Source organism: Procambarus clarkii, chromosome 1 (genome assembly GCF_040958095.1).
Source record: "Procambarus clarkii isolate CNS0578487 chromosome 1, FALCON_Pclarkii_2.0, whole genome shotgun sequence".
Lineage (NCBI taxonomy): Eukaryota > Metazoa > Arthropoda > Malacostraca > Decapoda > Cambaridae > Procambarus > Procambarus clarkii.
The window spans coordinates 35,283,375-35,299,069 of NC_091150.1; the positions used below are offsets into that span (position 1 = coordinate 35,283,375).

At 35.7% G+C, this 15,695-nt stretch overlaps 1 protein-coding gene across 1 annotated transcript in view; it reads left to right on the top strand.

Annotated features, from left to right (window-relative positions):
- Positions 1-890: 890 nt before the first annotated feature.
- Positions 891-15,695, top strand: part of su(f) (cleavage stimulation factor subunit su(f)) — a 29,513-nt gene continuing 14,708 nt past the window's right edge. Inside the window, exons 1-3 of the mRNA XM_045757170.2 lie at positions 891-1,038; positions 3,877-4,068; positions 6,332-6,364. Coding sequence (XP_045613126.1) covers positions 1,024-1,038; positions 3,877-4,068; positions 6,332-6,364 — 240 coding nt within the window. The 5' untranslated portion in view covers positions 891-1,023. The remainder of the gene's footprint in view (positions 1,039-3,876; positions 4,069-6,331; positions 6,365-15,695) is intronic.

Sequence of the window (15,695 nt, forward strand, 5' to 3'; positions counted from 1 at the left end):
GTTTCAAGCGCGGGTTGGACAAGTATGAGTGGGATTGGGTGGTTATAGATAGGAGCTGTCTCGTATGGGCCAATAGGCCTTCTGCTTTGTTCTTATGTTTTGGTCGCCGTACTATAGAATGGATATAAATTCACTTGAACGTGTCCAGCGTAGGATGACAAAGTTAATTCCCCAAATTAGAAATCTTCCATATGAAGAAAGATTAACAAAGCTTAAATTGCATTCACTGGAAAGGCGAAGAGTTAGGGGTGACATGATAGAGGTTTACAAGTGGATAAATGGACATAACAAAGGGGGATATTAGTAGGGTATTAAAAGTATCAACACAAGACAGAACACGAAACAATGGGTATAAATTGGATAAGTTTAGATTTAGGAAAGACTTAGGTAAACCCTGGTTCGGTAACAGGTTTGTTGATTTGTGGAACCAATTACCGATTTTCGCACTGACATGACCCCATTTATACTAACTCTTTGTTTCCTTTGGGTAATATGCCCTAATAAAAATCTACACACCCTCTCACTGTGTGGTTGAGTGGTTTAGATTTTGGAAAATACTCATTCAGTATCAGGGTTCTTGATTTGTAGAACCAATTACCGCGTAACATGATAAAAGTAGGTTCCCTTGATGATGTCAAGGGTAGGTTTGACATATGTGAATGATATTGGATGGATATAAATAGGAACTGCCTCGGATGGGGCAATAGGCATTTTGCAGTTACCTTCAATATTATGTTCTTAAAGCCACTAATACCCATATGGCATGAATGAAGTAAGCAAGTGGTTAAATGTGTGGATGGGCCTTGTGCAGAGTGGGTGTGAGATGCATAATAAATGAACTAATGTAAAAATATATTAGAGTGAGGCGGAGAGAGGTGTAGGTGTGGGATATAAGCGCTTGCATGTGTGTGAAGCCTGGCTTGTGTGTGTGTATGTGTGTGCGAGTTTGACGCTGAGGCAGTGCGTGGAGGTCCATCTAAACAGCTACGCTACGCTACAGTATTTTCAACACATCTACTCAACATGGAGGAAGCGCCGGTATGACATCTTGGTGTGGGTTTGGGAGTGTTGTAGGGAGGTGTGTGATATGTTGTAGTGGTGGTGTGGCCGCCGGGTGAGCCTCACACAGCCACCCATATGAAGTACACAGCTTGGCTCTCCTCTTGGGCGCCTTCCTGGTCTACCCTCGCTAGCAGCTTATTATATAAGTTCACAGTCTTGTTATATAATCTTTGTTGATTTTAATTTAGACAATCAAAAGTGATGGGAAGTTAGGTCCATCTGGACGGTAGTTTTTATATTTTAAAGAGTACAGGAAAAAGTCCCGATTTTGGCATTCATGTGGGAAATTGGCCAATCTAGCAGCCTAGATTGGCCAATGTGCATACTTAAGGGTGTTCTTGTGCTCTATTAACCTGTTTGTGCAGGCTAATAGAGCCTGTTTGAGCAGGCTAATAGATCAGCCTCGCATTTCGTGTGTTCTCATGAGGCCATGTATGATTTACCATCTGGCTGGGGATTTTAGATCAACTTGTATGTTTTGTTTACAATTTGTATTCCTTTATATGGAATAGGGTAGCAGCACATTGCTGTGTATACCTAAGTTTGTTAATAAGAACAATAATGGAAAGCGTACTTGCTTGACCTTTGTTCCATACACTCGACCCTACATTCTATAATGTAGTTTGTAGTTCTATAATGCATAGAAATGAAATTCTTTGGTTCAGGCCATCGGTTATTGTGTCACGGCATAAAAATTTACTTATTAAGTGTACAGTGATAGTAGTTAGTGAAGTTCATTATTATTTATTGTGTAACTGAACCTAAAATTTATTTATCATTGTAGCCTAATCTTTGGACAGCAGCTATGGTAAAAATGATAATGTCCGCCAATGTGCATAAGAGAAAATAATTTGTCATAGGAGATTGTGCAGTGGTCTGGCATCTGTCAATATATGATAGCTAACATTGAGGTTTGTGAGACACGACTCCTGTGTTCTCTCGATGTTTCTGCGATTGTTTATCACTTTCTTTATCTTCTTGGTAAGTGTGTTACATAACTTGATAAATCACATCATTCACATATGATCACTCCTTCTGAAGATGTATTCCTGTTTCAATTTTCCTCTGTGGTTTGACCTCACATTTTTAATCACATGTTTATTTTCGTGATATACATACATTTGATCATGTTTCAGTTGATGATTGGATTACATGGTATACTTCATTGCAACCATATAAACAATGTGAATATAATATACATCACTTTACAATGGTGTTTGGCTTTGGCCAATGACATATGGCCTAGTTAGGCCAATGACATACGACAAGAGTATAGATTGGTTGATTATGCCTTTCTTTCAATGTGACTCCACAGATGGTAGTACATGTAATATATAGTATAATAGTTGTTCAGTTGATGATTGGCATACCTGGTATTGCAACCATATAGTTTGTATGGTTGTGAAAACCATTTGAACAAAATTGGTATACGTATATATGTATCATAATTATTATGGAATTTTATGCTCCTGCATTTACCTAGTAAAATTCATGATACATGTTATCATGAATGTTATGTTGTCTATATGAATCACATTCATATAGCAACATGACCCTAAAATGATAGCAGGTTTTTTGTTATGGGTTAAAGTAAACTCCATTACATCCATAGTGAGCAATTTACCTGAAGATCTGTCTGTCTAGGCCTCTAACATTAGTGACCTAGACAAGAACAGGATGCCAGTGGCTTGTCAAATGCCCCTCCCCCCCCCTCCATTTGCCTTGATGTTTTCTAGTCGGAATTTAGAATTTAACAGTTATGGCATTTACGGTTTCAGTGGGTAAGGGGTTCCATGTGTTTTTAACCCTGTGGATGAAGAAGCATCGTCACAAACCTTCATTGTGGCTTGTTGAGCTCAAGCTTGTTGCTCCTTGTTTGTTATATCTAACTTTTTAAAGAAATTGTATTTTAAGAGTTTCAATGAGGTCCACCTTGTCCTGTCTGGTTTGCTGTGTAGTTAGCCATGTGGCCCTCAACTATTCCTGATATGCGAGTTGACTTGGCTCTGGAATGATTGTTGCACTTTCTACAGAGCCGCTGTCGTTCTAAAGACAAGGTATTCATGCTTGGATGCAGTCATCCAAATGGGGGGCCTATACAATTGAATTACTACCTTCTTTTCTGTAAATTCAAAATTATGCTTAATTATTCCCAGGGTTTGGTTAGCTTTTCTGACTGTTGTGCAACTTTCAGTGAGTGGTGGATTTTGACTCCAAGGTCCTTTTCTTCATCAATTTGCTGTAATGTAATGTTATTAAATTGATAGTGGGTTGGGTTGGCATAGTTGCTATACTAACATGCAAGTTCTTGCATTTGTCAATATTAAAAACAGTTTCTGTAATTTATCTATTATTGTACAGTATATCCTTATTGTTATATAACGATAACTGCATTACTCCATGAATAAACATAGGACCCTTGTCTAAGGTAATCCATGTAATTTTGGCAATCTTTTTTCAGAACTCTTCACTTTATCAGTTTTTGTTTTGTCTTTTATGAGGTGAAGATCAGTGATGTGTATATAGTAACAGTATTGATCTAACATATTACTGTTAGGTGAAAGGAAACATGCTCAGCCATTTTTGTCCTTCCTGGGATTCCCAGTTCGAGTCCAGAATGTACCCAGAATTGCTATCAGGATCATTACGTGAAGTTAGTCCCTTGTGTTGACCAGACCACACACTAAAAGGCGAAGGGACGGACCGAAACGTCGTCGTTAGATAATTTAATTTCCTTCTATTTTTTTGTAACTTTACAGTACTATTTTGTACAGTACAGTTTTGACAGAAATTATTATAATTATATTTTTTCAGGAATTTGGGACTGAAAAGCTCCGTCGGGCATGGGCAACGACAGAGTCCAATCCGTATGACATGGAAGCATGGAGCTTGATTATCCGTGATGCTCAGAATCGTTCCATAGACACTGCACGTCCTATCTTCGAGCGACTTGTGACCACTTTTCCCACAACGGGCAAGTTCTGGAAGATGTTCATTGAGCAAGAGGTAAGTAAAACATAAAATTTCATGTGTGCATATGATTTAAGATAGTTTTGATTAAAGATCATAATTTCTAATTGCTTTGTTAGGAACAGGAAGTTTGCAGTTTTTGTTCATTTTGTAAGATTAACTTTTCAGAGTGAAATTTAAAACTTGGTTTGCCATTAACCAAACTTTTGTCATTAACAGTTTTAGCTATTTTACCACCCTATACATTTCTTGGTCTTGGAAAGTATTTTCTGTTTATCATGCTCTGTAACTTGGCAAGTTTAATCCTCTAGCTGTATCATGTGGCTTCTATCCATGTGCCTAGAAGCACAGCTTCCAAATCATATAATGTTTTGGTAAATGCCTTCTGACCTTGAATCACTAATCACTAATCATGCTCTCCTGCCAATGCTAACCTCATCATCCCACCAGAAATGGATGGGATGTTGGAATACATCCCTTGTAAATGGAATACATCCCTTGGATGTACTTGAAGGGGAATACATCCCCTTCAAGTCAGGTGAAACAGCAGAGCTGGGCAATTTAGAGATCTCGAGTTCCTATTTGCCTTATTGTGTTCATTTATGTATTTATTTTTGGTTTAAGGGCCTTACTTATCACGACTCCCAGTTCTAACATTCTGCTGTCTATGAAATAACCATTCCCTATTCCAATTTGATAATTGGACAATCCCTCCAATACACTTTTATGTGCCTCTTGTAATGAGTCTCATAAGGCACAATACTTTTGCTAAAGTATTTTTGCTCAAGCCATGGTGTCGTGTAATTTTTTTCATTGTACTGTACTAGAAAAGCATGAATTTGTTAAAAGATGTGAGGCCATAGTAAGATGGACAGTCTCAAATAGAGGTGAAAAAAATCCACAAGGGCCATGGCGAGGGTTCGAACCTATGTCCACGAGGATCCCAGACCCTGCCTTAATCGACTGAGCTACAACATTTGTTCGTTTGATGCATCACACTATTGTTATATGTATGTAATCAAATAGAGGCGTCATTATCTCAATTTTGATATATCAATCTATGTTGTACTGATCTATTAGCCAATATTGAAAGCCTGATACTATATCAAGGAAAGACTAATACTGATACAGTACTCAATGTGTTTTGATGCCAGAACATAAGACTTCCTGTGGCTTCAGATTTTGTAAACTGTGACATAGTAAATTATTAACACACTTTAATCATAATAATCATAGCATAACTATTCTTGTGGATGCTACAAAATTAAACTTGACTCCAATGTAGTGATTGCTGATAAGTAACTATTGCTGTCATGCATAGATGACATAAATGCAAAACTACTGATTCATCTGTCATGCATAGATACCCATAGTCATAGATTGTCATAGATACCCAGTCTTTGAGTGGTTTAGGACAAAGTGCTTTACAATATTACCACGTTAGATTTTAAACGTTGCATAAACTATTGGTGTGAATTAGAATTTTTTATATGATATGTACAGTATATAAATCTACAGTTCAAATTACTGTATACTTTGACTGTCACCTTGCAAAATAAGATAGAATAAAAATTATATTTTATTGTCCAAACCAAAAAAGGTAATTTTTTATTGATAACTGAAGAAACTAGATTTGGAAATCATGAATAACATCAACTTTGAGAATTTCTACTAACAGTAAACTAAATTTGTAAAACATATACACCATAGTCTTAGTCTTAAACTAAAAAAACAGTTTAGTCTTGGCAATCTTATTCTTATTCAGCGTTTTACACCACTTTTTCAAGGGTGGTGTAGATACAGTTGTCTTTAAAATGAAAGCTATAATTAATGTCACAGAAATCATAATAGCGTGATGCATCAAATGAACAAAAAAGTGTAATGAAGTAAGGGTGAAGAGGGAGAACGGCCTATTGACATAACTCGAGTGCATGGGGGAGTTGTGTAAAACCCTGGTTTGTGTCTCAGAGAGGCTGCAGGATCCAGTAAGTTCAGTAGAACTTCAGGTTTCAACTCTTTTTGACCATGTCGTAGCTCAGTCGATAAAGGCAGCGTCTGGGATGCTCCCAGACGCAGGTTCGAATCCTGATCATGGCCCTTGTGGAATTTGTTTATAATTAATGTTGCTTCATTAACAATTAAGCAATTAACATTCCTTCCTGGAATTATCATTATTACTTTCTGTGGATGAATTAAATTGCTGTAAATAGGTTAGTTGAGGTAAATTTTTTGTAATTCATAACTTTATATTTGATGTTCTACATTCACTAATTGATAAATATTTTCTATCTCTTTTCAGATGAGGTCTTATAATTTTGAGAAAGTGGAAAAGGTATGTCAAACATTATTTCCAATGTCATTTTTTAATAAAACTTGCATATTGACTTGTAGTTTATTTTTTTTAGTAGTCTCAAAAGCTAATTACGTTTCCATCAAAAAGATCCCAAGCTTTGATTAACTTCCTAAGTTTACTGTCAGTAATTGATGCGGTGTGTTTCTTACGGTAATTGATGTATGACTGGTTATGGTGAATGTTTGGTATTGGAGTCGGTGCTACTTTGGGGTTGCTTTGTGCCGTACCACTTTAGTTTATGCTTAAGGGAGTGCAGATTAAGTTCAGTCTTTTGCTACTGTTTTACCACCTTGGTGTTGTAGCTGCCTTGGGCTGACTATTAAAAAAAAACCATTTTCCTATTCATTTGACGTTGACTTGTCTCTGATCTTTTAAGTACAGTATCATGGAACAATTGACAAGTTCAGTCCTGATTCTGATTCCTGCAGCTTCCAGGGTTACATTGTCCTTTGTGTTTTTATCACCATTGGTAAATCCTGCATCTGGGTGGTTGGATGCAAAACTACTGCATTAGTTTTGCTTCTCAATTTTATGGGATTTAGTCTTTGGCTGCCAATATTCTTGGTGATTCGGTAACATGCTTTGTTAATTATTAATCTTTATGCTCCACATCATAACATTTTTATCATAATTTCATTATTACCCAATTCATATATATATTGAATAAGTGCAGTTACATCACACTGCCCTGGCATTAACCTTTACCCATCATCATGCTATTCAAAAAGTTCATTACTGTGCAAGTCAAATTTGTTCTACATAGACTTGCCTTCCTTGCTAAAAAAAAATTTATTTGATGTTCAAAAGATATCCTTGGGCACATTACTGCTAACCCATTCCATTTGGTTAGTTTTCCACAACCACTACAATCCTGTTTCTCCAACATTTAACAACATTCTGCACATTCTTTAACACATTTTACACTTGTTATTGATGTACTCGCCATAGGTGAATCAGATGCCATACTCATGATTTTCTTTGAATTACAAAATAGTTAAATGGTCATGAACATGTTTCACACAATGAAATGTTCACGTGAACACACTCGTCACATACACTCATTGGACTTTTAATCCTCCACCTACTTGTATTCCTCCTCCTCCTCCTACCTTGAAGTGTTTTGGGGGCGTAGCGTCCCCGCGGCCCGGCTGTTGGACGCAGCTACTCCCAGCCAGTTATGCCCCTTATTTGTAGTGGAAGTGTGTTGAATAGTCATGGGCCTCTGATGTTGCACCTCTGCTCTTCAATGGGGGTATTCTGCACATACTGCCATGTCTCCTGGTCTCATGTGGTGTTATTTGTGTGTGCAGGTTTGGGACCAGCCCCCTATTTTCCATGTGTAAATTATTATGTATCTCTCCCACCTGGGCTCAAGATAATACAGATTTAGGTATTTTAGTCGGTCCCAATAGTTGAGATGTTTTACTGATTGGATTCTAGCATTAAAAAATCTCTGCACGCTCTCCAGGTCAGTAATTTCTCCATCTTGGAAAGGGACTGTCATTGTGCATCAGTATTCCACTCTAGAGAGCATTAGCATCCTGAAAAGTATCATCATTGGTATAGCATCTCTAGTTTGAAAAGTTTGTCATTTTTCTTGCAGTTGTGATGGCTACTTTGTGTTCTTTTTTGTCTTCCGACATGAGTACACCCAAATCCTTTCCATTATTTTTCATTCTGTGTTGTGATTTGACTGCATTTTGTACGTGGTTTCCTCAAGTAATGATTGTATTTAACATCATATTCTTGAGGACTTTAAGGATATTATTGCACCATAAAACATGATAAAAGTGTGAGAGCACAACTGATATAATATAATTTATATATAATGTATATAAACACTATACAGGTATATATGAACAAAAGTTTTCCCAATTTGACTTGATTAGTTATAAAGTTTGGGTTTATTATGATTGACATGTCAAGTTTGGCTTGTGGATTTGGAAACCTGATTAGCTTAATTGAGGCTACCCATGTTGTTTTACTCCATAATATAACTTTATTTCAGGAAGCACACATAATGGTTTCATGTTTTGGTAATATTGATTGTTTATGGGTTTTGTGTAGGACAACAAATAAATCCTACCAACTTTGACATGTGTGTTTTAATGGCTTTCTATTTTGGATTCATTATTTTCCTTGCTATTCATTTTCTGTGCATCAATTTCTGTAAGTGTATTTTTTGTGATACATTAACTGCATTATGAATAAAAAGAGGAGAACAAATTCTTGTTTCTTTTTGCGTGTGAGCAGCTAAGATTTTCCTGTCCCTTCTTGGAATAGCTTGGTGAAATTTTTAGGCAATTTACAGAAGTTGGCATAAGGTAAGAGTTGGTGTTGAAGTGTAATAGCAGGTGAGGATGTTGGTTGGCAGTGCTGTACAGTAATGTACACCTGGAGCATTTGGCCCAACTTTTCTTTCCATTTTTGACAGATTTATCTAACAGATACCATCTTTGCTAAAAATATTATGGTAATAATGTATTGCCATTGGGAATTAATAATTTCCCTTTTATTTTAGTTGAATATTGGTAATATACTTTTAATAGTATTTGTTGCAGTTTTATGTTGTGGAATATTGCTTTTAACAATCACCAGTTAGTCGACTGTTGTGGCTTGCATCCAGGGGAAAGTCAGTCATTGGCAAGGGGGATCTCAATTTGGACTGGGGAATATCAACTGACTTCTTATGTGGTGTCCAAGCAACCTGTCCTCTCACATAACACACAGTATCTTGATATGAAAGTCCCCCAACGTCAAAGTAAGGTGTATTAAATGATTTAGTTGCTTGCAACATTGATGTGATATACCTTTTTCTGTTAGTGGATCTTCAGCTAGGTTAGGTTCAGGCAATTTAGTTCTGTACATTATTTTGGAGATGATTTGAATACTCAAGATGACAGGCTGGTCCAATATCTAGCTTGTGTGTGCACAGTCTGGCCTCTTGTTATTCATGCATTTTCACTGACTTTCCTGAGGATTTATTGTTATTTGGGAGTTGAAGTCATGTAACGTGTCGAGTAGTATGGGGTACTTTTACTCAGATTTGATTTTGTTTGTAATGTGACAAATGTGCATTCATTTTTGTAATATTATCGGGTATATTGCCAAAATTTAATAGCAATAAAAGCATTCTTTGATGATGCTTTGGGGGAAAATTAAAAGGCAACATGTTAAGCTAAGTTCCAGAGTGTATATAAAAATAATATAAAAAATAATGGGAGAATTTCACAGGCAGAAGTGTGAAATGGAAAAAGCCTGTGGTAGGCAACTTGGATCGCTTAAAATAGTAAGACATTTTCACTATACTATGGCTAACTGATTACAAACAGTGTACAGTATATGTTTTGTGTAACCTTATAAACTATTATATTTAACAAAAATTACATTTTATTGTTTATAAGACATTCACAATTGAAATTAATACAAGGTTCAATACAATAAAATTGATTCAAATTGTCTTTAAAGTGATTTTTTTTTATTAAGTGCTGTACAACTTAATTTGTGGTTGCATTTTTGATAGGCATACAAAAAGTTCTTCCATAGACATCAGTATATTTCTGTTTAATTCGTTCATATTCATGTTTAATTCTGGGTAGTATTTAATTAAGATACCTGGGTAGAAGTATTTGTTTGAAAACAGGGTTGTGGATTTATGGAACAAATTATCTTAATTAATACATGTGGGATCACTGATTAACGTTTAATGCATTTCTTCCCAAATCTGTGTGTTAAGTGTTAAGCCACAATATGGAAGGCACTTGCCTTTTGAAGCATCTTCATTTGAGTTGAAGTTTTTGCTCCTATGAATATTTATAAGGGAAATAAATTTTAGAGATGCATTGTGAAATCTGACAAACCACTGCATTGTGAATTATTTGGCATTTGTGTTGTCATTTAGACCGTCACAAAATGGGAATTTAGTAGATAAATACAGTGAAACTGTTAGTAAAGTTTGATGATACATTCACAAGAAAACTAATACATTATGGAAACCTAGGCCTAGGAAATATTGTACCAGCTGCAGAAATACTGTACATAAGGATATTGTTTATCACGATTTACAGCCTGAACTACTACTACTTAATGAAGAAATAAAAACATTTGTTTTATTGTTTATTGAAATCCTGATTTGGAACACATCGACCAGATGATTTCTGTTTTACATACTGTACTGTATCCCTGTTTGGGACACTTTATAATTTTCACTGGATTTTATTTTATATCTTGATAATAGCTGAAGAAAGCTTTTTGTCTACAGCATTACACTGAAAACTTTAAACAAGAATGTTCCATTATTTTACTTCATTATGGTAGACTGTCGAACAGTTTTAGCAAATTTTGTAGGGAAAAAGGATATTTTGCAATATTTTGAAAATGCACTTATAGCCATACTATCTACACATGCCTTAATGTCAGGAATTGCTTCTAGTAGTGTAGTCCTGATTGCAGTTGTAAGAGCAGTTTAACCCTTAGCTATGCTATGGTGATTTCTGCCTATGCACAAAATATAAAGGTGTTAATTACAAAATATAGAAGGTGAAGGTGTAGAAGGGAGGCATGGTGTTAGGAAGGGAAGTCCCCTTCCATTATAACATTAGGCAGTGATGACATTTCTGGGGGTATTCTCTTCTACATTTTGCATGCATACCACTAGGACCTGGTTCTGGCTCACTGCTTGCTTGTCTTACCAAGAATCTGTCTGAAGCCACTTTATTTTTCCCAACATTTTAACACTTGTCTGTACCGAGACATCACATTTTAATTAAAAAGGTCAATGCAATGGCCTGCTACAGCTTTATCTGAGGTGAGTTTTTTCAATAAAACTTGGCAGTTCACACATATTCTTAATGAGGAAGGGACATCCTCTACTGCCTCAACTCAACTATTTTCTTAGGTTGAACCTTGAACCTTACCAATTGGGACCCAGGGTGTGATATATAATAATTACTTTTATGTTAAAAAAAAAAAAAACAGAAAGACAATGAAATTCTTTACAAAGAATTCAAGCTCTATTGTCACTAGGCGAGGGACACTGGTAAACTGGAGCGTGCCACTCGCACCTAATAAAAGGTCACAGGGCTTTCATGTATGTGAAAATCTTTAGAATAGGACATGGATTTAACCAGTATCCTGTGTAACCCCCCAGTTTCATGCTTTAACCCATGTACATTTTGATATGCCAAAAATTATACAATCTAGGATCTGGCCTAGGAGTCTGGAGTCACAGCTTGTAGCCAATCAACGTTTTACACACAACCTGCATACACTAGTGTAGATAATTCTCCACTAAACACCCTTCAAATACAGTACACAAAATAACAATGATATATCTGAGAAAATTTAGCTTTGAAAGTTTTCTCAGTTACTGCTATATCACATTACAGTACAGTACAGGGTATTGTGATTTTCATTATGTATATACTTTCATCTATATTTCAGAATTTAAAAGTTTTAATTGTTTATTTGCAAGTATAGAATACTTCTTGTGTTTGCAAAATCCTCCGCTCTCACATGGAGGAATGAGACATGCATGTGCAGACAAGCTGCTACATTGGTGGTATTTTCAAAAGTTATACATGGTATACATGCAATGTTTGCACACTGTTCACTATTTACACTAATTTAGACAATTTATTACAAATCTTCCTACTCCCAGGTAATATATAGGTAAAGAAAAACCTGGGTAAATTTAAAGGATTTAAGCAAATTTTTTTTACATAATATTGAACACTGTTTTACAAAAATTCTATAAAAATAAGTTACTGTCCTAGATAATTAAGGAAAACCTAACAAAATATAGACTAAATGGAAATGAATAATGGACACAATTATGGAGATGAATCTCTACACTGTTCTACAAGAAGTATAAACATTTACAACCTACAATACGCTTCATACCTGTGGAATCGCTTTTCAGAACTGTCCACCAACTTGATGTGGAGTAATGGGTGGAAAGAGGGTTTATGATGGAGAAAGTTTGTTCTGTAGAATACTTGCTGTCTTGAATTGCAGGCGATTAATGGCTGCAACTTAAGTGACATGTAACCAATCTAATGAGTGGTGTATACCTCTTAGATCATGAGTAAAGCAATAATGAAACTGTAGTACTGTAAATAGTGTGCCTGTAATCTGCCAAGCAAACCAAGTTGCTCATGTCCTCCTATTGAAACAATTTGCATCCTGCTGCATTTAGTACTGATGGCAATAAACTTAAAAGATTAATCATACTTTTGTATATCAGAAAGTGCAGATACTAATGCTATAATTATATGCCAAGCCAGTTACAGTTTAATGATAAGTTTCGTTGCTAATTCTCTTTTGATTATGGTACTGTACTTATATTTTTATTTTGCCTCGGTTGCAGTTGGTTGCCATTTTTCTACTCGAAATTATTCCAATCAATGAGAAAAAAACGAATAAGATACATAAAAGAGAATAAAATTTTCATATTGATACTTCTTGTTAATGTAATTACATTGTGCATTTACCTTCACTATCCAGCCTATTGTCAGTTTGAAGGCAGGGCTTGGTGGACAGCTGTCAGTGTGATGCTCCATGGGATAGCATTTCTTGTCCTTTTAAAGACTTGAGCTTATACAACCTTCTTTACTTTTTTTTTTTTTTTTTTTTTTTTTTTTTTTTTTTTTTTTTTTTTTTTTTTTTTTTTTTTTTCCCTGTCCACCTCTCCTTGGTGAGACCCCAGTTCTCACTGTCTAAGAACACCCTGTTGAATGCCAGCATTGGCACTGTTGTTCTCCCGCACCATGTTGCGAATGGTGCTCGGAATAGTCTGATATTACGTTTATCTCTGAGCCCCAGGGCTTTTCTAGCTCTGGACTAACTACTTCACCTGTTCCCCTTATGATTGTCATCATTCTTGCAGGTGCCAGATGCTGTGTTTAGGAGTACATTTCCTCTCCACACCTGCACAATAGGTGTTAGCACTTTGGCCATGGTTCTAGGTGCTGATTCAAGGTGTCCCTTTTTCCTTTGAGTGGTGGCCCTGGGCATTCTTGTACTGATTGCACTTCTGATTGCCCAAGCTCACTGCATTAACTGTTAAAGACGAAGTTGCTCACTGCAAGTTGTTGTTCTTCCTATTCGGAAACCTGGCACTCTTGGGTCATTCACTAGAGATTTTTTTCCTATTTCCTTGATAAGTTGTGACTGCATGCTCTTCGAACTTATGGTCAATGTCCTCCTTTTCCTAATTCAAAGGTGTTCCCCAGGGTAGTGTTTTGCCCTCCCAAGGGCAGTAGCACTCCAGGTTGCAATTCTTTTACCATGTCATGGCACAGTTGACTAAGGCATGTCTGGGATCATCCCGGGCGTAGGTTCGAACCCTCATCACGGCCTTAGTGGATTTGTTCATTTGATATATCACGGTATTGTGATTTGTGTGTTACACATTATGTGCAAAGTTCTTTGTGCTAAGGTTTCTTCAATTGCGTTTATTCGTAAACCTATAACTTTGGGAGTTATAAATTTTGGCGTCTAACTTTTGCACATACTGTATTTTGAAGGCCGTAGTAACTATTTTTTATTTACTGTAACTATAATCTCAAACTCGATTTTAATTTTAGGAAAATGAATGCTATATGACATGTATAAAATAAAAATTGGCAAAATATTAAATTCATCAGCTTAATTTGAAATTGTGAAAATTTTCAATTTTAAAATTTTTTTTTACTGTTCATGTTATGATATTGAACCATTATTAAAAGTAGGAACATTTGCCATGTAGATTATGCACAAAAAGTTTGAGAGTACTCACCTAGTTGTGCTTGCAAGGGTTGAGCTCTTACTCTTTGGTCCCATCTCAGCTGTCAATCAACTGGTTATGAGTGTTTGAGGAAGGTTGAGAAATCAGTCTCCTGGCCCCTTAACTCCGCTATTGGAGACAGATCAAGATTGATTTATTCTGCCGTTGTATGGCTTAAATTGAAAACTTTTGTCACTAGATTATCAAAAATTAATAGAATTTACCTGAGGGTCACCTTGTCGAGGACAGGAAACAGCGGCTTGTCAAAGGTCCTTGTAATTATTCCTGAGGGTTTTCCTACTGAATTTTAAACTGAAGTAACATCTTGGTATTTACAACTTTTGCGGGTATGCGATTCCATGGGTTTATAAGTCTAAAGGTATATAAGCATCCCTAGTTTTCTGTTCTACAATGTGTCTTGTTGAGCTTGTATATGTTGCTCCTTGTGTGCATTGCATTGGACCTTTTATAAAAGTGGACTAGATTAATATCTTTCAGGTCAGCATTTTAGAGATCTCAATGAGATCAATGCAGTCATATATGAATTATCAGTGTGTTAGTAGGTTAACATTTAATACTTTGTGATAATAGTGATAGTAATATGCATCCTAATTCACTATCATTAATTTGGAAGAAGGATGAGTTTCAACACTGGCAGTACTGTATACTGTATTGTTATAGGACAAAAGTTTAAATGTTATTACATTAGAATGCTGCTACTGTATATTTAGTGTTATAGCATTATCTTCCATACTTGTTAATTGTGCAATGGGAGGTCCAGCCGATCACTGCCAAGTTGGTTTTTGAAGTGCTTCAAGTTATGGCTTCTAAAAGTTACTTGTCTATGTCAAGGATATAGAATCTTGTCTATGTCAAGGATAAACAACTATAATTTGCTGATGATTTGTACAGTCGTAAGTTAGGGAAATAGGAACATTGAGTTAAAGCAGCCGATCACTGCGAAGTTGGTTTTTGAAGTGCTTCAAGTTATGGCTTCTAAAAGTTACTTGTCTATGTCAAGGATATAGAATCTTGTCTATGTCAAGGATAAACAACTATAATTTGCTGATGATTTGTACAGTCGTAAGTTAGGGAAATAGGAACATTGAGTTGTACATATAGTACTTGCTATCACTAAAATTGTAAATAGACATACTGTACAACAGACAAATAGACATAAAAACAAAACATACTAATAAAAATAAAAGCTAGACATTACATACCAGTTTTTAAAGCAGGACGAGCCAGGGGTAAATGATGGGTTAATTAAACCAGCTGTTCGAGTGAAAAAAGTTAAATTAATTCAAGGTGTTAATTATTGTACAGTACAGTATTCATAAAAATTGGATTAACTTTAAAATTTGTCAAGCAAATTTTTTTTACATTTTAACACTTATGATACAGTATATGAAAAGGTGGGTTAAAGCAGAAGTCATATTTTTTGTTTTGTTCTTTATTATTCTTTAAATTTGTATGCTATTATTTACTCAGTTGCAGCTATTCTTATATTGTACCTTCTTCTAAAAGAAAGATTTGTGTTTAGTT